Source organism: Candoia aspera, chromosome 7 (genome assembly GCF_035149785.1).
Source record: "Candoia aspera isolate rCanAsp1 chromosome 7, rCanAsp1.hap2, whole genome shotgun sequence".
In the NCBI taxonomy this organism is placed as follows: domain Eukaryota; kingdom Metazoa; phylum Chordata; class Lepidosauria; order Squamata; family Boidae; genus Candoia; species Candoia aspera.
The window spans coordinates 41,002,198-41,026,748 of NC_086159.1; the positions used below are offsets into that span (position 1 = coordinate 41,002,198).

At 39.1% G+C, this 24,551-nt stretch overlaps 1 protein-coding gene across 2 annotated transcripts in view; it reads right to left on the reverse strand.

The window, feature by feature from the left end:
- TMTC2 (transmembrane O-mannosyltransferase targeting cadherins 2) overlaps window positions 1-24,551 on the reverse strand; it is a 233,267-nt gene that overhangs the window by 112,920 nt on the left and 95,796 nt on the right. For both annotated transcript variants that reach the window (XM_063308986.1, XM_063308987.1), the window contains exon 2: window positions 14,304-14,874. In XM_063308986.1, coding sequence (XP_063165056.1) covers window positions 14,304-14,874 — 571 coding nt within the window. The remainder of the gene's footprint in view (window positions 1-14,303; window positions 14,875-24,551) is intronic.

Below are 24,551 nucleotides of genomic sequence, written 5' to 3' on the forward strand. Positions count from 1 at the left end.
TTTTTGTGATTTTTATGCAACAATGCTGCATTCCGCTATGCCATACAAAATAAATAAATAAATAAATTCAGAAATACTAAATCTGCCTGCACTTCAGCTTTTGGCAAGAATTACATGCTGTAATCAGTTAAGGGACAGCTAGTGTAACTGCAACTCACTTTAATGATCTAAAGCTGTCCTCTGACCCTACATGGCCTCCTGCAATTACTGAAGCTCAGAAGTATGTGCTAATGCTGCCACTCTTACAACATCAAACATACTATATATCCCCCTTTGCTAATAACTAAACCCATGGGATTAGACAATTTACACTGTGGACTGCAGTAATGGTATTAGCTCCTAAAGGTATGCATCTAATGGAAATTCTGTCTGATTTAACTGTTATGTGCCCCAGATGAAGTATTTTCATCAAGATGTCAATTTCTGCTTGAAATGCTCTTCAACTATTATGAGCCTTCAGAGAATATATGGGTGGTGTTTTATCAAATGTTTCAATTTCTACAGATCAGTCTTGAGAGAATAGTGAATCAAGAAAAGCTAAAATGCTGCTAGATATAGATTTATCCATGTAACATCTAGTTATATATATTTTGTAAAATATCTTTGTATATTTTACAAATTCATTAGGTTTCCTTTTGGTATTCAGCAGAGTTCCCGAAGGAACATACAGTATATCTAAGATAATGGAAAAAGACATTGTTTTTAGACTCAAGTGAACATATAGCTGGAAGAAACACTCAATGACATCCTTAGCTTTTATTACTGGCTAAGAAACCAATATGCAACAAGCTTACAGGAATATTTTGATTCCAGTATCTATAGGAAGGAAAATAAAGTAGTCACCCTAATTTTGTCAACAAATCTACTATAATTAAATGTATAATTAAAACTGATATTGATGTGGATATGTTTTATTTAGGAACAACCACATCTCAGAAGCTTGAAATTAAGAGATATAAACCAATAAAGAAAATTAAACCTGACATCATCTGAGCCACTGAAAGTATAGCAAAATTGTTAAGAAATGTTATACAACTGGCAGTTATTTAATCAGCTTAAACACATTCAAAATATTACTATGCCATGGTTCTATGAGGGTAGCTAAACCAATTCAGACTGAATTCACCTCTTCCTTGAACCATTAAGAAGTGTATGTCAAGGTTAAACTATAATAAGTTAACTAGATTTTAAGGTGCATGATTTTTTACAACTTAAAAAGCATTTCTTAAAAATGAAGGTACCGGTTCTCTCCAAATTTCATAATCCTGAATAAAAAGCATATTTGGATCTATAAACCTATATATCTGGTGTACCACTCAGCAGGACAGTTAATGTCTTCACTGGAGAAACTGCTGGGAATGGCAAAGAAAGTAAACAATATAGCAGTTTGATAAAAGTGATAAATAGGCTAAACCAGGAATATGAGTAGGGATTGGGAACTCATCAAGGAAGCACAAATAAACCCATCAGAACACAAAGGAACCATCTGGCACACTGCACTGCTGTGAATCTTCCTTTCCTATGCTGGTAGAAATTGCTGATACAAATGTTCTGACAAGCCAAATGGATATTAACCAAGAGTGAACTAACTTAAACGTAACAGGGCAGGTCTTAATTACTTCTGAATCGTATAAAGAATTTAGAATAAAGAGGTCAATTTCATCTAAGTTTTCAAATAGAAAGTCAGATTTGAGTATGTCAAAGTCAAAACAGGAAGGACTGGTATATGTTAGTTTGTGTGCATGTCACTACTGGAATTTGATCACTAAAAATGCAAATTCACATTTATATGTTTTTATTTATTTATTTAAACAATTGATACAGCTACCCATTTTAGTGACTATATCACTGAAATAAATAGCGATTCTAGGCAGCTTACAGAAAATTAAAACCCAAAACAAAACAGAAGGTAAACAATATGCAAAGAAACCATAATATGGCTGGAATAAAAAAAAAAGGCTACCACTTCAGTCACCAAAACCACAATTAACCAACCAATGGGGCTCTCTCTACTATCTAGTCCAAATGCCTATGCGAACATCCAGATCTTTAATGCTTTATGAAAGGCAAACAGGATTGGGGCCTACCAGATCTCTGGGAGAATGTTGTTCCACATGCAGGCACAGCTATAAAGAAGGTCCAACTCCTAGGACCCACAGGATGACACCCTCTAATACAGTGTTTCTCAGCCTTAGCAACTTTAAGATGTGTACACTTTAACTCCAGGAATTCCCTAGCTAGTTGGCTGGGGAATTCTGAGAGTTGAAGTCCACACATCTTAAAGTTGCTAAGGCTGAGAAACATTGCTCTAATAGAAGGTACCTGAAGTTAATAATTAATATCAATGTATTAATGCCCAACAGTTTCATTTGGTTTTTAAATAAGACATGAGGCTTTAATTTTGTTTCTGCATGAAGAATAGGATTGGAATATATTGCCTAAATGGTCCCTTGCAGCTCTATGATGCCATGATTGTAAAGCAAATGAAAGTGAATGTAATGTTCCCATTTGTGCTCTATTTTCTGTTTGTCATTTTCAAATACATATAGATGGATTTAAGCATAGAATTTGGCAAAGGATGAAATCAGAAAGAAAAGAAAAGAAAAGAGAGAGGAAGGAAGGAAGGAAGGAAGGAAGGAAGGAAGGAAGGAAGGAAGGAAGGAAGGAAGGAAGGAAGGAAACATTTATATTTTAAAAGTTTATTTTAACACTAATTATTTGAACTGTTATACTTCAGGAAAAAATCATTAAAAAGGATATGAGATTGCTACTCAAAATAATGACCTTGTGGATCCAAGAAGAGGCAGCAAAGCCAAGCAGAAAAAAATGCAACAGAACATTATAACACCCATAGGCTGTATTCAGTAATCTATGGTTTGTCATTAAAAGCATGAGTCTCAGCTTTCCTTCCTCCCACCCCTCCATTTCTGTCTCTGGGGGAACCATGCAGAGAATGGAAATTTTCCTTTCCATTTTCAACTTATTGCTGTTGGTATTATGTCTAAACTTAGACAAAATATTTGAATTATAATTTATTTAAACAAAAAGATTTCAAAATATAGTTTATGGCTTGTTTTAACTATAACTAAGAGCACAGTTTTTACACTTAAGTCACAATAACATACAGAGTTAATAAAAATGGAAATGCTACTTTCTGGTTTTCTGTTCACAGCTGCTGCAGAGGAGGAAATGTTAGGGGAACTTATAGGTGAAAACACTCAAAGCATTTTACAATTCATTCCAGTTTATTGTTATGCCAGCATGGAGTCATTGAGTATTTTACAGTATTGCAGAGAACAATAAAATGAGAAAGAAAATTATGACAATTTTTAGTTCTATTCATAGTGACTCTTTCTACAATAAGGGGTTTAAGCTAATTTTAACTACTTTCAGTACTTTTCAGCACTTTTTTAATGCTGCATTTATACTGTGTAGGTGGTGAACCACTTTACTCTGTGATACAATGCAAGACAAAAGGCAATAACCAAAATAATAAAATATACTGTTGAAGAAACTTTTGAATATTTTGCAGTATAAATAATGTATACTGATGATTTTTCACATATTGTGAGTACAAAAAATTCCAAGCATAAAATTAATCAAATAAGTAACTTACAAATGCAGTGCAAGTAAATTTATGTTGATTGCTACTGATTACCCTTCTCATGCCCATATAATGTTCATTTATACACAACGACCTGAAATACATACTGATATCTCCAGCATGACTTTTGCCATTTGTGCTCTGGAACCCTGCTTGTCCTGGCTTCTTCAGAAACAGGTGGGGGTATAGTTGGCTGTATCCAGGAGATAGTCAATGCCTCTTTATAATAGGGGATGATGTCTCCAGGCTTGAAAGATGATGTGATGTGTTCCCTCCTAAAGAGGTACTTCCTGGATCTGGCCATATTTAACAACTATAGTCCAGTCTCCAATCTTTCCTTTTAGGGAGGTCTGTTGAGACTATGGTGAGAATTCAGCTGCTGACAGCCATAGAGGAAATTAATTATCTGGACTCCCTTCAATCAGGATTAAGGCATGGGCATGGAATGGGATTGATCTTGTTGGTAAGTAAGTAGATAGGAGCAGTTTCTGATTCCATGATCATGATATCCTTCTGGATTGTCTGCAGAGATTTGGAGAGGCACTGTTTTCTGGTGGCTCCTTAATGGATGGTCCCACTCCCACCTTAATGAACAAAAGTGTCTATTCAGCGATCACTGGGGAAGAAATGTTGGCTCCCTGGTCCCAAAGGTCAAGCAGGCAGGCAAGCACTTCCCCCCTTAGGGAACAGCCTGCATCTTAGAAATCTTCCTGGACTCACAGCTACTTCCAAATGGAATGTGAAAGCTGTATCCAGGAGGGTTTTTGTCTATCTTCCGTTGTTTCACATTCATGCCCTCATTGCTTACCCATTTCATTACTGCAATAGATTCAATATGGAAATGCATTTGCACCTAGAAACTGCAGCTAGTGCAAATGCAGTAGCCAATTACTGGTGGGTGTTACCACCAATATTATTACTTCAGGCCCTACATTGGTTACTACTAGATTTAGGATGTATTTTGAAGTACTGTTTTTGATCCATAAAGCTGACATAGCTTTGCACCTAGGTACCTAGAGGACCACCTTATCCTACATGAATCAGCCAATTTGGTAATTCTTCATAGGAAAAGATTTTGGAGGGAATAGACTCTAGGAAGTACTGCTTCTCATTAACTTCTTCGGCCTTGTAGAATACTTCCTTACAGCAAAGAAATTCACACAATGTTAACTCCTTTCTGCTCTCTTGTAGATGTCTAGATTTTTTGCAGCCCAGATGTAGGAGCTCTGATGCAGGTATACCTATCATGCTTCCATCTTACCTCTTGGTGAAAGGGGAAGTATAATGAACAAACAGTAAATGGCGAGACAGACCATTATATAAGTAATACATTTCCACATGCATATCCCATATTCAGCTTTTTTCTCATTTTATCAATCCTTTCTAATACACAATTCCAATTTCATTTTACATTCTTCATATAGTAGTTATTCCCTAGGTAAAGGTAAAGGTTTCCCTTGACATTAAGTCCAGTCGTGTCCGACTCTCGGGGGCGGTGCTCAACTCCGTTTCAAAGCCAAAGAGCCGGCGTTTGTTTGTAGACACTTCCTCCTTGGTCATGTGGCCGGCATGACTAAACGGAACGCCGTTACCTGCCTGCCGAAGCAGTACCTATTAATCTACTCACATTTGCATGTTTTCAAACTGCTAGGTTGGCAGGAGCTGGGACTAGCAACAGGAGCTCATCCCATCACGTGGATTTGAACCGCCGACCTTCCGATCGGCAAGCTCAGCAGCTCAGTGGTTTAACCCGCAGCGCCACAGCGTCCCCCTAGTTATTCCCTAGCACACAAGAAAACTAAAGATATTTTCATTTTTTTTTAAATTCATTCAATCATGTCCGATTCTCGGAGACTGCGTGGACAAGTCCCTGCAGTTTTCTTGGCAAGGTTTTTCAGAAGTGGTTTCCACTGCCTCCTTCCTAGGGCTGAGAGAAAGGAACTGGGCCAAGGTAACCCAGCTGGCTTTGTGCCTAAGGTGGGACTAGAACTCATAGTCTCCTGGTTTCTAGCCTGATGCCTTAGTCACTACACCAAACTGGGTCTGCTATTTTCATATTTACTGTTGGATAAAGTAACTTTATTTTTTCCTCAAATTAGGAATCGTACATTCAATATAGCATTATTGTAGCAATTAGTAATGCTATGTTGAAGCATAAACAAAAGCTTATTGCCCAAATAAATATTTTAAATTATATTTTTAAATATCTCAACATTAAAATTAGTTATACTGTACTCCTGAAGTATCCTACCTATACATTAACACTGCTTAAAATTGTCTAAAATTCTGGCCACATTTTTTTCTGTGAAATACATAAATGAATTTCCAGCACTGCATCTCCAGAAAAATTGTTTCCCATGTTGACTAGTACATTTTATGTAAAATATGAGCCTTTATAAAACAATACATTTCTAGTACCTATATATTTTTCTTTCCTAAAACATTTTATTTCAGTATCTAAAATGTGACGAATAGCCTTCTGAGAAAAGGAAAAGATCTACTAATACCCTGAAGTTTAAATGTCCCTGAGGAAAAGCAATCCTATTCTTGAATTCAGCAATAGGCAAGAATTATGTGTACAAATTCCAGAGAGGAACCTACATTTTCTCACCTTTTGCTTCAAAGAGAAATAAAATGAAAAACAACTTCTGGAAGACATTCAATGTTTTCACTTTTTTTGCTTTTACTTTAGATTTGAGTCTTTCACAGCATTAAACCTATGCCTTTGATCCCTTGACATACAGGACAAATATGTAACGGAAGGTATTAATCTGTCATTTTAAACAATACACTGACTGCATCTTTCTTAATGTTGGAACTTGAATAATTCCTGTTTAATCACTTCATTAGAGTTACATCTGATTATAAGGCTTGGTTACTTAATTTATATGAGAATATATTTTTAAATGTTTTTAAATAATGAGGCATAGGTTTATAAATCACAAGGAATTTTGTTCATTTTAGTTGCCTTTTTACTATTTATTCTTTGCTCATTGTACTTCTCTTTGTACCAAGAGATGGGTTGCCTACATATAATGGCAAGGAAACATAGAGCAAAATGTGATCTTAAAAAGCAAAAAGACAAAGGGTTGATCCCAGCATGAAGTTTAAAAAATGTATTAAAACTTCCAAAGGAAAGGAAAAGCACTGAGACGAAAAATAAATGATGTGCTTTTCACACAAAATTTCTGTAAGTGAAACCAAAATGCAGTCCTTCCCCAGGCAATCTTTCTCACAACCTCAAAATCTGCTTCAGAGGTACACTATACCCCAGATAAATTTTAAAGGTGTATGGAAGATACAGGGGTAAGGAGAAAGTCCAGCTTGCAATATTTTATTTTACCCAGTTAAATTACTAAATATGAATTCAAACACAGGTTAATAAGTTGTATAACATTTACATGTCAAAAACTCTAAAATCAACCACATTCTTCATTAAAAGAACAAAGTTAATTATCAAGAGAACATTCAGAAATGTAGCTAATAAAATTAAATGGCAGCCAGGCATATAAAGTATGTGGATAAAACTTAAAAGGCTGGAATAACCTTTGGAATTTTTTCTTCTTTTACTTCAATTATTACTTGTGCACTTTTAATCTAACAGAATATCCATCACCATACCTAGATAAAGAGTTTTTTTTTCCTCATACCAAACATCTGTAGAATTTCATTCTGTGTCATCTTAATTAATATTACAGTTTCATACCACAATTATAATGTGTTATGACTGGTACAAATTCCATTGGCTCAAGGACTGTATTGTGCTTTGGACGTCATGTCAGAGCATGTCACATCCAAAAGTGGGCACGGCCTTTGGAGCTTGGGTCACAGATTAAATTGTCTCTGTGTTTCTGCATGGATTCAATGCATACATTTTGCTCCTTAGGTTCTCCAGTTCCAAGAAAGAAGAAAGAAACAACTTTGTAGTTGTTTTTACTCAAACTCATTGATGCAGAAGCTCTGGAAATTACCAAAGGAAGACTTTTTCACTTCTGACTTAAACAATATGTGGTGATGTATACTCAGTTTAGACCAGAGTATAAAAGCAATAGACCAAATCAATAAATAAAATGGGATGAATTAACGTATCTTCTGATTGACTACATCTTGTCTTTTAAACACTCAAGAGATTTGCTGTAACAACTTATCTTCTTAATATCTAACATGGTTTACTATAAAGATTTAGAACTTCTGAACGATGTCCTTGGAATACTTTAATTTTCTCATTAAACTATTTTTGCCAAAAGTTTAAAAAGAAATATACATGCTGTTTAGGTATTTATAAATACAGTTATGTGATTAAAGTGCTGCAACACCAAAAATACATACTGTTAACACTAACCAGTATTCCCTTCACTGAATTGTGTAGAGATTGCAAACCTAAGAGGTCTTTATGTCTACCAGACTTTATAAACAATGCAATAGAAGGAGACAAAGCAGACAGAGGGAAGCACATGATTTTGGAGTCCTCCATTCATTCAAAGCAGCTAAACAATCACAAAATCATTGCCTGTTTTTATTATTCTCCTTTGCATCTTCTGTTGCTGCTACCTTTTTGGTGTAATTTTTGGCTTAATGATGCCACTCAAATTATATTGCAATATGGCATTTAAAAGATGAGTAATCACAAAACCATCTTCTCCAGCTATTGGACCTGTTTACTAAGAACTGCGGTTAGCATGTTTTTGTTGTCATTTTAATAGCACCTGTTGTTTTCTAGGACACAGGAAACTGCAGGACAGAAACAAACACAAATATTTGTTCAGACTTTCACACGTTTATAATGAGATATAAATGCTAGAGAAATTAAATCTCAGTTGAACAACCTTGAATGCATCTATTCTATAAGCGAATAATCAGTTCTGCTTCTAACCTTTTATTCTGCTTTTCAAAGTATAAAAACCCACAGTGTACACAAAGGCCATGTTTAACAGTTTAGTGCACTTTTGAAGGCACATTTGTCTCAGAACACTTATGTGGAAAGAAGAGAATTGGCAAGGGGTCAGGCAACATTCTAAATCTAACAATTATTTACTACATACCAGGTTGTTAGGATTCTTTTTCCCTTTTTTGCTAGGGACCAATTGTTTTCTAATTATAAATAGACAATACTGTCCTAAGTGCTGTAAAAGGATCCTTACAAGCTCACAAGTGTCTTGTTAACACTTGAGTCCAAATCATGTCCAAATATTCCTGGCACCACTGTTAAAAAGATAATACACTGAAACGTACTGTCCCATTCAGCTAAGGGGTTTTATACAAGGATGTCTTTGTTATTATTAAAATGCTCATGTTTTGAAAAAAACAGCTTAAACTGATGACCTTATAGGGGACATAAAAGGCTGTGAAGATTAATTTAATTTTTTTCAATATGTTACTGCAATTAATATGCAGGATTTCAGATACTGAATCTAGCACTCATTATTTTTCCCTAAAAAAAATTAACTGCCAGTGCAACAAGTCTTAGAACTGTATTTTAAGATTTAAACTAATAATTAATATATAATACCAGATTTCATAATGATTCAATTTTATGCCATTACTTAAAGGTGATTCTATATTGTTCTCCCTCTCAAATCTTTATGGAATATACATTTTGATCAAGCAGCAAAAAGGAGAACTCCATGCATTACAAATAGTATTGTGGTTCCCATGCCATTCTTGAAGCATTAGGTTTCTATAGCTTCCCTAAAATAAAAATAACTTTCCTTAATTTTTAATAAAGGTATCCATACTATACAACCCTAAATGATTGATAAGGCTGCCCATCTCCATACTGCAACACACTTAATACTACAGATAGATATTTGGCATTGATTAATTATGTGCAACCAAGTCAGTGTTGATTCTTAGCAACTATATAGATTTTCTCCCGGATGATCTGTCCCCAAATTGGCCCTTCAGATTCCAATAGTGTACCCACCACTGCTGTAATTGAATCCATCTGCCTTGCTGTTGGTTGTTCTCCTGTTTCTTACAACTTCTCCCAGCGTTATAGACTGCTGAACAGAACTAGGTATTCCCATGAGGTGTCCAAAATATGCTAATTTAAGCCTCATCATTTGTGCCTTGAGTAAGAACTCTGGATCGAATTTTTCTATGATTCATTTGTTTATCTTGGCTATCCATGGTATTCTTAGGAGTCTTCTTCAATCCCAACATTCAAAAGCACCAACCCTCTTTCTATCATGCTCCTTTAAAGTCCAACTTATGCTGCCATAGAGTGTCAGATGTCCTGTTCAGACCATGAGATGGCCAGGCAGAATTACTATTAAATTCTTTATTTACAGATAACTATTTACAGCAATGAAAGTCCTTAGAATAGAATAGGCAGTGCAGTTCAATCAAGTCCACCCAGGCAGTGGAGGATAACAAGGCAAGGCTGCAGATTCAGAAGTAGAAGGAGATCATGGCAAAAGAGCAAGGCAGAACTTGGCTAATCCTCTCAGTGAGGTGGGAAGACCCAGTGTAGCTAGAGTGCATGGCAAGAAGGCTTGAGGCACAAATCTTGGACTAGGCATGGAGGCTAGACTAGGCTTGACAATGGAGGCTAGGCAAGGCTTTACTGGAGCATCAAGGCAAGTCTTGGATCTGGAGACAAGGAAGGACTTGGCTGGAGTGTAAAGGCAAGACTTGGGTCTGGAGACAAGGCAGGACTCAGCTGGAATGGCAAGGCAAGGCTTGGAACTGGACGCAAGGCCAAACCTGGCTGGATCTGCAAGACAAGTCTTGGAACTGGAAGCAAGGCTGAAGTTGGCTGGAGTGACAAGGCAAGGTTCGAATCTGGAGGCAAGGCTGAACTTGGTTGGAACTGTGAGTTGAGGCTTGGAACTGAAAGCAAGACTGTGCTCGGCTGGAATGGCAAGACCAGGCTCGACTGGAGCAGTGTGTGAAGGAAGCAGGTCTGCAATGGCAGGAGGAGCTGGCTCTGATTCCGCGTCAGCTACAGGCAAGGCTTCCAACTCCAGTAAGGACTCTTCTGCAGATGCTCGAAGGATCAGTTGTCTCTGGCAGCTTGCTCTTGGCACGCGTGCCTTTTTAAGTGATCCTTTCCCCACTGTTTTTCCTCTGCAGCCAATCAGGCTGCTTTTGTTTTGTGTGCTTCTCTGCTCTTCTCACTTGAGCACTGGTTGGAGAATTCAAACCTCCCTCCGAAGCTTGTTCAATCAGCATCTCCGATTTCTCCCACTCTGCTGAGTCACTCCTGGTTTCTATTTTTCCAATTCCCTCTTGTTAAGTTTCATTTTCCCCTTCTGGTTCAAGATAAGTTTTGTTTTCAGAGTCACGGTCAGACTCAAACCTCACATCAGAGATAAAACCATTGACTGCCAAATTCTACAGGTATAGATACTTCATGTTATTTGAATATCTTTTCCAAAGTCTTCACTGCTACCCTACCAAGTGCTAGTCTGTAAGGGATTTCTTGATTGCTGGTTCCTTCTGATGGTTCATCAAAAAGCTAGAAGCTACCTACCACTTCAGTATCTTCCTTGTCAGTTCTAAGGCTGGTTGCTGGACCTATTATCATGAGTTTGGTCTACTTCGTATTTAATCTTAGTCCCATACTTTGCCTCTGCTCCTTGACTTTCATTACTAGAGTTCCAAATCATTTGTATTTTCAGCTATCAAGAGTAGTATCAATAATAGTACAGATTATTGATGTTTCTTTTTCCAATTTTAGCACCACAAACATCTTTTTTCTAATACAGCTTCCCTCAGTATATATTCAGCATACAGATTGAATAAAGAAGGAGAGAGTATAAAGCCTTTTTTCATTCCCTTGCCAACCTGGAGCCAGTCTGTTTTGCCATGTTGTGTTCAGACTGTGGCTTCCTGACATGTTTGTGGGTTTTGCATGAGAGCAATGAGATGTTTTAGACTCTTTTTTCCCAATGACATTTCACAACTTGACTTGGTCAACACAATCAAAGGCCTTTCTATAATTAATGAATTGCATATTGACTTGGTTTTGGTATCCTTTTGCTTTCTTAATTATCCAGAATGTATCAGCAGCAATGTCTCTTGTTCCTTGGCCTTTTCTAAAGCCAGCTTGAACATCTCCCTTTCCACATAGGGCTCTAATCTGCATTGGATGATCCTAAGTATTATTTTGGCAACAAGTGAAAGTATTGTACGACAGTTTGAACATTCTGTTAAGTCTTCTTTCTTTGGTACTAGTATGTAGTCTGATCTTTTCCAGTCTGTTGGGCATTGTGTTGTTCTCCAGATTTGCTTGCACAGATCAGTTAAAACCTTTACAGATTCTTCTTCTGTTGCTTGCAATATCTCTGTAGATATTCCATCAATTCCTGTAGACTTTCTGCTTGATAATGCCTGGAGTGCTGATCTAACTTCATCTTCTAGTACCAAAGCTTTTTTGTAAATAGGATATATCTTCTAAGGTATTTGAGGTGTTGACATTTTCTTCTGTGCAGAATTTCAGTATTTTTATTTTTTTTAATTTTATTTTCTACCCTGCCTTTATTATTTTTACAAATAACTCAAGGTGGCAAACATACCTAAAAGTCCTTCCTCCTCCTCTTTTCCCCACAACAGCAACCCTGCGAGGTGGGTTGGGCTGAGAGTGACTGGCCCAAGGTCACCCAGCCGGCTTTCATGCCTAAGGCGGGACTAGAACTCACGGTCTCCTGGTTTCTAGCCCGTTGCCTTAACCACTAGACCAAACTGTATACTCTTCCATCTTTCTTTGGTCTTCTTCAAACCCATTACTATCTGTCCATTGGTGTGTTTTAGCATACTAATTTAAGAAATCATTTGATTGACAGTACTGTGTATGATTCCAGGCATCACATTTACAGAAAGATATTGACAGATCAGAGAAGGTTCAGAAGATGACAATGAAGATGATTCGGAGACTTGAGGATGTGCCCTACAAGGTAGTATGCTAAAGGAGATTACGATGTTCAGTCTAGAAATAGCCATGCTTGGGTATATAGAGGGAAGCTACTGGGGAAATGATCAGAAACTACTTTCCATGGAGCTAGGAGCAGAAATTATGAGTATGTTACCTAGATTTCAGTTAAATATAATAATAATAAAAAAATCTGACAGAGCTATATAACAGTGGAAGAGTCTACCTATGGATTCTCCATCCCTGGAGATTTCTAAGAGCAGACACACACCTCTCATGGATGGTTAGTTTATTTTCCTGCACACTTGAGAGGGCTGGATTAGATGATCCTTGTGGTCCCTTCCAATCCTAAAGTTTTATGTTTCTATGGAAAAACCATTATACCCTTTAAATAAAACTTTAATTTGTAATAAAAAATGCCCTTATTCTTTATAGTATTGGAAGGTATTTAATAGGCACTTTTCCCAACTATATATTGTACATTGGTATCATCTGATTTCTAAAACAGTGGCTTGCACTCAGAAAATGTAAAAGCCAAGCATTTAACAGTGCTGTTAATAGCGCAGCCAATGAAGAGGTAATTTCAGTGCATTTTAAATCAAAATATTGTCATACCCCTTACCTCATATGAAAAAAACAGGGCAATATGGAGGCAAACATAATGCACAGAGACATAAATAAGCTCTGTAGTACTAATTGGACACAATACTGCAATCTGCAAAGTTGATTAGCACCCCCGTTCTCACACTTGGAAATGCAGTGGGAGAAGAATTAGGCATCTGAATATGTATGGCTTCTATAATTACAACTCTCTTTAGAGTCTATTCACTTGATGAAATTGTGTTTCACATTATTGTGGTAGCGCTACATGCCTTGGAATAGTTATATAAAATGACTGTATACAGAAAATTCATCCTACAAATCAGTTCATCTATACACAACCTTGGCTTCATTTTTCTTTTAAAAAAACAGCAGTCTGAAAGCACCGACTAAGTTTATTTGGAACTTGATTTGATGTCTTGGGAAAAAAAAGCTTGATTTACTTTGCACTAGTTTAGTAGCCCATCAAATCACAGTCTCAATTAACCCTCAGAGGTGGGGTGGGGATAAAAAGCAAACTAAAATTAAAGTCTGGGGCCATAAGTTGTATTTAGATCAGGGTTTACTAGGGCTGTGCAAGTTAATTGAAAGATATGCCTCACAAACTGTATGAATACATACAAAATACTTTGAATCATTACAACAGCCACATCTTTTGCAAGGCTCACTTGGCTATTTCACATGCAAATAGTCAGGGACAACTATCAAAGTAGTCACAGAAGTCTTGTAACTGTCTTATTTGCTTTAAGGATACAAAATCCCTTGCTCTGCAAAGTACCAGTTTCAAATGCAACCCCGTTATTTACTAAAGTCATACTTGTTTGTATTATAAAAACAAACTTGCTGTTTGCATTACATATCATTGTAAGCTGCCACAAGTCACTTACGTTTTGGCTGAATATAAGCCTCAAGGATAGGCAGATAAATAAATAATAAAAAGGAGAATATCCCCCGTTCCCATACACACAGAAGTCTCAGTAGAAGAAACAACATTTGCCCAAGAGAATTACATGGAAAGCAGCATGGAAATTAATGGGAGCATGGTCCTTGTTTATAGTAAAAGTAACCGAATCCTTTCAGAGTTTTAAGTATAGTCCTTGTTGTTGCTGGGGGAAAAAAATAAGAACAGATTGAACTATTAGATATTTCATTGCTCTTTTCGATAAAATCTGTGTTTTTGTCTGCTGTTGGAATCAATAACTGAAAAACACAAACAATTCCACTCACCTTATAGACAGCAGGAACAATTTGGTGCATTTTTAGCCTATGAAATACAAACACATCGTAAACTGCTGACACGGCTAGCACGGTCACTCCTTGCTCCTTCCACAACATGCTGCAAGTGGCACACAGACCGGCACCCAAGATCCAGCCCCAGGTTCCTTCTGAATAGTTTCTTGTACAGCAGTGTTTAATATAACAGACTAGGGAGAGCAGAAAGAAAAGGCAAGCTCCAATATCAGCCCTTCCCACAATTCCTGCCACTGCTTCAGTGTGAATGGGATGAGAAGCAAAGAGCAAACCAGCTAGTAAGGTCCAGTGTCCATCACCAAATAGTACTCGAGAAAAATTAGTGAAAAGACCCGTGACTGCTGCATGTAGAAGGACATTTACAAGATGGTAACTCCAAGGATCCATTCCTCCAATAGCATAGTTAATGCGAAAAGAGAGTGTGCAGAGAGGTCTGTAGGATTTATGGCTCCCGCTGTGGGTCAGAAGAGTGCCCCAAAAGTCATTATAGAATAACTGCATCCATGGTGTTTCAGGAAGGAGATCTTGGTTTGTCTTGATTGCTCGGCTAAAAAATAGAAGAAATACAAAAAGAATCAAACTACATGACAACCATAAATGGGATTGCTAAAAGATTATCACTGAAATTAACAAAATTCTGGTTTTTTATTTTTTATTTATTTATTTTCTATCCTGCCTTTATTATTTTTATAAATGAGGCAGCAAACATACCTGATGCTCCTTCCTCCTCTTTTCCCCACAACAACCACCCTGTGAGGTGAGTTGGGCGGAGAGAGAGTGACTGGCACAAGGTCACCCAGCCAGCTTTCATGCCTAAGGTGGGACTAGAACTCATGGACTCCGGGTTTCTAGCTCAGCACCTTAACCACTAGACCAAACTGCCTTTCTCTTTCTCTTTCTCTTTATTTTTATTTTATTTTATTTATTTTCTATTTATTTGGATATTAAATTAGCACAAAAAGTTATATTATTAGAGTAGTACTACTTCCTACATTTTATACTCCATAAAGTAGTGATAGGAGTGCTGCTTCTACTGACTTTTCACTACTATAAATTTCAACATCATTTGGCTTTTTAAACCTTGGAAACAAACTATAGAGGATACATTAATTTAAAACACTTCATTCATCTGAACCTAATCCAGAAGCAATCACTTAAATTATAATTATGATGTAAAAGAAGTATGATTAACTGAAGAAAAATGTGGCTGAAAATTACAGGGAAATTTCTCAAAAGAGAAACAGCAATTTAATAGCTCACAAAATGAGTAGGATAGGTAGCCAAAAGTTTATGTATGTTACCTACTTGAAGGTCAGTATATTTTGGTTCCATACAAAGTAAATATATAATTTGCCTTTGGTATTGTCCTAACAGTCAGGAATCACGCTGAGACGAGGAGTAGGTCTCTAGTGTTTATTACTGCTACGTAAGACCGAAAATCCTAACAAACTGAAGCAGCGTGGGAAAACCCAGACAGATAAACCCCAAAGGTTAAGGTGGATCTGATCTGTGTCTCTTTGAATGGCTGCTTAACTCCTCAGTACTACGCATGTGTCTTCCCCCCCTGGATAGAGGCCCCCTCCTGCTCGCCATCAGTACTCATGACAGGTATCCACATATTCTAGCCAGCAGATTGTCTCCTATTCTTCTCTTTGAAGCATTCCATACTCTGAAGAAGATTGCTCCAGAGGGTCAGAAAACCTTCAAGTTACTGATGGAATGATTTCTATCACTGGAAACATCTCACTGGATTTTCCTCTCAATTCATAGTAAAAGCAAGATGAACTGATCACAGCTCACTTTTTTGAGTAGTATACTGCATCATTTCAAATTAAATTGAAGGATAAGTTCTATTTTTTCAACCATTTGATTGAGTATGAAACAAATGTGTTCTTACTGTAAGCTGATAAATATTTCACACATACACACTATACTTTTAAAGCAGAATTAGGAAACTTGTGGCGTCCAGATTTATTTATTTATAAGAGTTTTATATTGCTTCATTCTGCCTGAATTTAAGTACATGCTCAGTAAAAATGTGATAAAATACAATATATAAATACTGAATGATGACGATGATACAATAATGCATCATAGTACAATATTCATGCTTCATAATATTTCATAATTCATGGCATGGATAGTTCACTCAAAAGACTTCTGTAACAGCCAGGTCTTCACTGTTTTCCAGAAGGTCATGACAGCCATAGAAAGGACTATTCTCTACAAATATTGCCCATCTCCAACCCCTCCCACAAAATGTCCAGGAAGGGGAAGGGATCTGCAGCAGGCACTTTTGGATTACATTTGTTGGGCATGTTAATTTTACCTTAGGTAAGTATTCTTACACTTTCCCAAATCCCAAGCCATTTAGAGCTTTGTAAATAACAATCAGTGCCTTAAATTACGTGCTACATGGCAATATAGGGTGTGGTCCATAATAACAGAGACATTTTGCATCAGTTGAAGTTTTAAAGTGATCATCAAGGGCATGTACTATCCTCTTCTAGGAAAAGCCATGTATCTAGATAGTCCACTTCTTCCAGAGTTCTTAAAGAGGAGGTAAACCAGATTTCTTCTGAAGTGATTATCTACAGCCAAATGGAGCAGGTGTCAAGTGGTGATATCACAAGATGCCACCTCTATCAAGTGATTGAACTACGACTATTTCAAATCTCTCTTTTACATACTTCCCCCAGTTCCACCCTATTTTCCTTTTCTGTTATATCAGTCCTCCACTTGACAGTATGACTGGCCCAAAGTCACCTAGCTTGTTTCATGCCTACAGTGGGATTAGAAGTCATGGTTTCTAGTCTGGTGCTATAACCACTACACCAAATAGGCTCTCACAGTAGGTTACTGAAATAAAAAGCAAGGAATATTGTCTCAACTCTCCCCAGTACAGCCAAGTGTTTTAGGCATATATTATAGTTATGACTTGACAAAGATAAAATTCTTAATGGCAGTCTAAAATTACTAAAAGTAACAAAAAAGAAATTTAAAGCTAACACAAAATAAACTTAAACAGATTAAAGCAACTAAAGCAGTAATGGGGCTGAATTCAAGTACTGGACTTGAATTAACAAAAAAAATATAAAAATAAATGAATTGTGGAATGTTAATGGAAAAATGAAATTTATTTTAAATTTCTGATGAAATTCACTCATAATATATATTATGAATAAAGTTCATTCCTTCACTGAAGAGGATGCCACAGCAGCTAAATAAGGCAGAAATGCATGCATCATTTCATAATCAGATAAATTACTATTCATTCTTTGGTATTTTTTAAAGAATATAAAACTGTATTAATGAATTGCTCTTAGGGTACTTGCTTTAAGGAGAAAAAAAGCTGCTGTTTTTTAGATTGTTGATACTGTAGATATACTATTTTTGTGTAAATACATATTAATATTTGTTGTTGATTCGTTTAGTCGCTTCCGACTCTTCGTGACTTCATGGACCAGCCCACGCCAAAGCTTCCTGTCGGTCGTCAACATCCCCAGCTCCCCCAGGGACGAGTCCGTCACCTCTAGAATATCATCCATCCACCTTGCCCTTGGTCGCCCCCTCTTCCTTTTGCCTTCCACTCTCCCTAGCATCAGCATCTTCTTCAGGGTGTCCTGTCTTCTCATTATGTGGCCAAAGTATTTCAGTTTTGCCTTTAATATCATTCCCTCAAGTGAGCAGTCTGTCTTGATTTCCTGGAGGATGGACTGGTTTGATCTTCTTGCAGTCCAAGGCACTCTCAGAATTTTCCTCCAACACCACAGTTCAAAAGCATCGATCTTCCTTCGCTCAGTCTTCGTTATGGTCCAGCTCTCGCAGCCATATGTTACTACGGGGAACACCATTGCTTTAACTATGCGGACCTTTGTTGTCAGTGCGATGTCTCTGCTCTTAACTATTTTATCGAGATTGGTCATTGCTCTTCGCCCAAGGATTAGACGTCTTCTGATTTCCTGACTGCAGTCAGCATCTGCAGTAATCTTTGCACCTAGGAATACAAAGTCTTTCATTGCCTCTACGTTTTCTCCCTCTATTTGCCCGTTATCAATCAAGCTGGTTGCCATAATCTTGGTTTTTTTGAGGTTTAGCTGCAAGCCAGCTTTTGCACTTTCTTCTTTCACCTTCATCATAAGGCTCTTCAGTTCCTCTTCGCTTTCAGCCATCAAAGTGGTATCATCTGCATATCTGAGATTCTTAATGTTTCTTCCAGCGATTTTAACCCCAGCCTTGGATTCCTCAAGCCCAGCATGTCGCATGATGTGTTCTGCATACAAGTTGAATAGGTAGGGTGAGAGTATACAGCCCTGCCGTACTCCTTTCCCAATCTTAAACCAGTCTGTTGTTCCGTGGTCTGTTCTTACTGTTGCTACTTGGTCGTTATACAGATTCTTCAGGAGGCATACAAGATGACTTGGTATCCCCATACCACTAAGAACTTGCCACAATTTGTTATGGTCCACACAGGCAAAGGCTTTAAAATAATCAATAAAACAGAAATAGATGTTTTTCTGAAACTCCCTGGCTTTTTCCATTATCCAGCGGATATTGGCAATTTGGTCCCTAGTTCCTCTGCCTTTTCTAAACCCAGCTTGTACATCTGGCAATTCTCGCTCCATGAACTGCTGAAGTCTACCTTGCAGGATCTTGAGCATTACCTTACTGGCAGGTGAAATGAGTGCCACTGTTCGATAGTTTGAACATTATTTAGTGTTTCCCTTTTTTGGTATGGGGATATAAGTTGATTTTTTCCAATCTAATGGCCATTCTTGTGTTTTCCAAATTTGCTGGCATATAGCATGCATTACCTTGACAGCATCATCTTGCAAAATTTCGAACAGTTCAGCTGGGATGCCGTCATCTCCTGCTGCCTTGTTATTAGCAATGCTTCTTAAGGCCCATTCAACCTCACTCTTCAAGATGTAGCTCACTGACCACACCGTCAAAGCTATCCCCGATACTGTTACCCTTCCTATACAGGTCTTCCGTATATTCTTGCCACCTTTTCTTGATCTCTTCTTCTTCTGTTAGGTCCCTGCCATCTTTGTTTTTGATCATACCCATTTTGGCCTGGAATTTACCTCCAATATTTCTAATTTTCTGGAAGAGGTCTCTTGTCCTTCCTATTCTATTGTCTTCCTCCACTTCTGCGCATTGCTTGTTTAAAAATAATTCCTTATCTCTTCTGGCTAACCTCTGGAATTTTGCATTTAATTGGGCATATCTCCCCCTATCACTGTTGCCTTTTGCTTTCCTTCTTTCCTGGGCTACTTCTAGTGTCTCAGCAGACAGCCATTTTGCCTTCTTGTTTTTCTCTTTCTTTGGGATGTATTTTGTTGCCGCCTCCAGAACGATGTTGCGAACGTCTGTCCAGAGTTCTTCCGGGACCCTGTCTACTAAGTCCAGTCCCTTAAATCTATTCTTCACCTCCACTGCATATTCCTTAGGAATATTAGTGAGCTCATATCTAGCTGATCTGTGGGTCTTCCCTAATCTCTTTAGTCTGATCCTAAATTGTGCAAGAAGAAGTTCGTGATCTGAACTACAGTCAGCTCCAGGTCTTGTTTTTACCGACTGTACAGATGTCCGCCACCTTTGGCTGCAAAGGATGTAGTCAATCTGGTTTCGGTGTTGTCCATCTGGTGAAGTCCATGTATAAAGCCGTCCCTTAGGTTGTTGGAAGAGAGTGTTTGTTATGCAGAGTGAATTGTCTTGGCAAAATTCTATCAGCCTGTGTCCTGCTTCGTTTTGTTCTCCCAGGCCATACTTACCGGTAATTCCAGGTGTCATTTGACTGCCCACCTTAGCATTCCAGTCTCCTGTGATTAAAACAACATCTCTTTTAGGCGTGTTGTCCAGTAGGTGCTGCAGATCCTCATAGAACTGCTCTACTTCAGCTTCTTCAGCATTTGTGGTTGGGGCGTATATTTGGATCACTGTGATGTTAGATGGCTTGCCCTGAATTCAAATTGAGATCATTCTATTGTTTTTTTGGATTGTATCCAAGCACTGCTTTAGCCACTTGACTATTAATTATGAAGGCTACTCCATTTCTCTGTGGTTCTCTTGTCCACAGTAGTAGATCTGGTGGTCATTTGATGTGAAGTGGCCCATTCCAGTCCATTTCAGTTCACTGATGCCCAAAATGTCTATCTTTAATCTTGACATCTCACCAATAACCACATCCAATTTGCCCTGGCTCATAGATCTTACATTCCAGGTTCCAATGGTGCGTTGATCCTTAGAACATCGGATTCGCCGTTCACCACCAGCACCGTCAGCTGCTAGCCGTCCTTTCGGCTTTGAGCTAGCTGCATCATCACGTCTGGGGCTAGTTGAACTCATCCTCTGTTCCTCCCCAGTAGCATTTTGACCATCTTCCAACCTGGGGGTCTCATCTTCCAATGGTATACCGACATATCTCTGGTTGTACTGATCCATTTAGTTTTCACGGCAAGAATACTGGGGTGGGTTCCCATTACCTTCCCCAGGGATCGCATTTAGTCTGATCTCTCTGTCATGACCTTCCCGTCTTGGGTGGCCCTTCACGGTTTAGCTCATGGCATCATTGAGGTGCTCAAGCTACAGCACCACGACAAGGTAACGATCCTTTGCTGAAGACATATTAATATAAAGCCCAGTAATTCCATTGTCTAAAGTATGTTGCTATAAAATTTTCAAGCATACTTATATCCTATAGATCCATTTTGTTTACACGTACATTGAGCTTAGAAAAAGGTCAATTAAAAATATTTATTTTGATTCTTGTTTGGTCAAATACCAACTCAGCTTTCATTTCTTATTTAATTTGTTAACGCAGCAAGGATTTGACAAAATTATATGTTTATATGTTTATCCTTTATATATTTATAAATCCTTTGTGGGATTTTATGTTTACTGCCTGTAATCCTGCACTCTCATTTGAAATGAGAATTTTCTGTTTCGAATCTTATAATCTGAAACACAAGACTCCAGTGTAACAGGCAGTATGGTATAGTGAAGACATTCAAGGAATACCGCCAAGGATGGCTTTTAATGGTGGAACATATCACCATCAAGAAAGGTTATACTGAATTGATGTTTTCCATCATATTCATGAACTTTATGGTACGGGAAAATTAAAAGCATAGAAGTTGAAAGAATTGATATTAAATATCACTGTGTCAGGTAAACCTTTCCGAGAGTTTAAAAAAAAATGCAAAAAAGGAAAAAACAAGAAAAAGGAAAAAAGTATGTCTTTCATTTACTGATTGAAACTAGTAACACAAACACATATCTATCTATCTATCTATCTATCTATCTATCTATCTATCTATCTATCTATCTATCTATCTATCTATTAAATTTAGCCACTGCCCATCTCCCCCCAAAGGGGAGACTCTGGGTGGCTTACAACAATGGTAAAAACATTAAAATACTCTAATAAATATAAATACAAATATGACATAAAAATAAATACAATATAAAATCCAGATGACAGTAGCAGTTGGAGTATCATTCACATGTATCTAAAGGGGTCATTTAAGGCACTAACCATCTCCAGGTGTTATTACTTCCCTTCCCACACCAAGCAAGGTGGCAGAACCAAGTCTTCAATTGTTTTCAGAAGGCCGCAAGAGATGGAATCTGTCTTATTTCTGGAAGAAGAGTGTTCCAGAGGGCGGGCGCCACTGCAGAGAAGGCCCACTTCCTGGACCCTGCCACATGGAATTCTCTTACAGACGGGATCTATAACATGCCCTCTCTGCATAATTGGGTGGGACAGGTTGATGCAATGGGGGTGAGATGGTCCCTCAGTGTCAGGGCAGCCACGCTCTAAATAAAACACAGACTCACTTAGAGGGTCTAAGGATTTCTGGCTTTATTAGAACGGAGTGCATGCAAGGAAAAAGATGGGAATCCTTACGTGTTGACAGGGTGTCCTGTTTATACTCTGTTGGCGGATGTTGTGCTTCTCCACCCTCGAGCCATGACCGGATGGGTGCTTGGGACTGTGACGCGTCAGCTGATGGGCGATTCTGGCAGTCGCCTTTGTCTCCCTGCCTTCATCTGGAGCCGGTGCGTCACCTGGGGAAATGGGAAGGCGTTTCCCCAATCTTTCGATGGGTGTCAAGTCCGGTCTGATGGGCGCTCCCATTGTGTTGGTGATTCATCTATGGACATGGGTGCCCGAGGGATATGTGAGTGATTAAGGGATTACACTTATCCCTTCCTCTTACCTAATGTGCATGTTCCCCGTTGTGATGCACATATGCCTTGCAACGGGGAACATGACATGCTGCCCCCGAAGGAAAATCCTAGGGTGCTGGTTTAGGTGGGTATGCTTCATGGAAGCTCCTTACCAACCGTTTAGCTGAGACATGTTGAGCTTGGACCCGCTCTGGGTGTGGGAAATGCCTCCATTTGACAAGGTATTGTAATGTGCCCCTTTGCCTCCTGGAGTCGAGTATTTCTTCTATCTCAAAATGTTGTTGCCCATCTATCATGATAGGTGGGGGTGGGGGGTTCTGTGTGCCATTTCGAAAGGGTGGCTGGTTTCAGGAGGGCACAGTGGAAAACTGGGTGTATGCGCCGTAGATTGTGGGGTAAGTCCAGTTTGAAGATGACTGGGTTAATGATCTCTGTGATTGGGAATGGTCCAATAAATTTGGGTGCCAGTTTCTTGGAGGACTGTGGGGATTTGATGAACTTAGTGGAGAGGTAGACCCTATCTCCCACTTTGTAGTGGGTTGCTCCGCCCTGTGATTATCTGCAAATTTCTTGTATGATGCTTGAGCATCAGCCAGAGCCAGCTGGATGATGGGCCAAACCGTGCCCAGTTGAGCTGCCCAGTCATCTGGAGAACAGGGCGGGGTGTCTGGTTGGGGCAGTTCCGGGATTGGCACAAAGTCTCTTCCATAAACCACCTTGAATGGGGTGTGACCTGTGCTTTGGTGTACCGTGTTGTTGTAGGCCACCTCTGCAAAAGGAAGCAGGTCCACCCAATTGTCCTGTTGGTAATTAATAAACGCTCGTAGGAACTGCTCCAGGGTGGAGTTGAGGATCTCCGTGTAGCCATCTGTGTGGGGGTGCCAAGCCGTTGACAGTGCTTGCTTCGTGCCAATGAGTTTTAAGAATTCTTTCCAGAACCTGGAGGTAAATTGTGTGCCCCTATCAGTCACCAAATGGTAGGGGGCGTCGTGGATTTTGTAGATATGGGTGAGGAATAGGCGTGCCAGCTGTTGCACGGAGGGGATGGATGCGCAGGGTATGAAGTGTGCCTGCTTGGAAAAATAGTCTTTTACCACCCAGATAACAGTTTTTCTTTGGCTGGGTGGCAGGTCAACTATGAAGTCCATGGAAATCTCCTCCCAGGGACGGGAGGGGCTTGCTACTTTCTGCAGCAGTCCTTGGGGTTTCCCCACCTTCCGTTTTGACCTTGCACATGTGGGGCAGGCCGTGACATATTCCTTGACGTCTTTTCTTAGGGTGGGCCACCAGAATTGCCTCCTAATTAAGTGTAAGGTTTTAACGAACCCAAAATGCCCAGCCGTCTTATCATTGTGGGAGCGGTTTAAAACATCCACTCTCAATTATTCTGGCACGTATAGGGTTTTTTTGTCTCCAGGCAAGCCCGTTCGTAAGAGATACATGGTGTTGGTTGTTTTGTAACCATGTATCTTTCTCGAGGGCTTTAATGAGTCTTTGTTGCCAGTCCTGTGAAATTGACCTGCGTCTCCCTCCGTTCGCCGGTGGTTGCGCTGAGGCGCGTTGGGTTTTAGTCTGGCTGCGTGTGACAGCAGGGCAGCCCAGCTGTGTGTCTGTCCACACAGTCCCCACAATGGCCGGTGCCTGGCCAGCATCCTGAGGTCGTTGGGAAAGGGCATCCGCCACAAAGTTCTTTCTCCCTGGGATGAACTTAAGTTTGAAATTAAATCTGCTAAAGAATTGCGCCCAGCGTACTTGCTTTGGACTGAGGCGTTTTGGGGTGCTGAAAGCCTCCAGGTTTTTGTGGTCAGTCCAGACCTTGAAGGGGCAGGAGGCCCCTTCCAGGAGGTGCCTCCATGTTTCCAGGGCTGCCTTGACCGCGAACGCCTCCTTTTCCCACATGTGCCATCTCCGTTCTGTTTCCGAGAACTTGCGGGAGAGGTACGTGCAGGGCTTCAGCTGATTGTCAAAATCGCGCTGAAGGAGGAGCGCTCCTATAGAAAAATCTGAGGCATCTACTTGCACGACAAA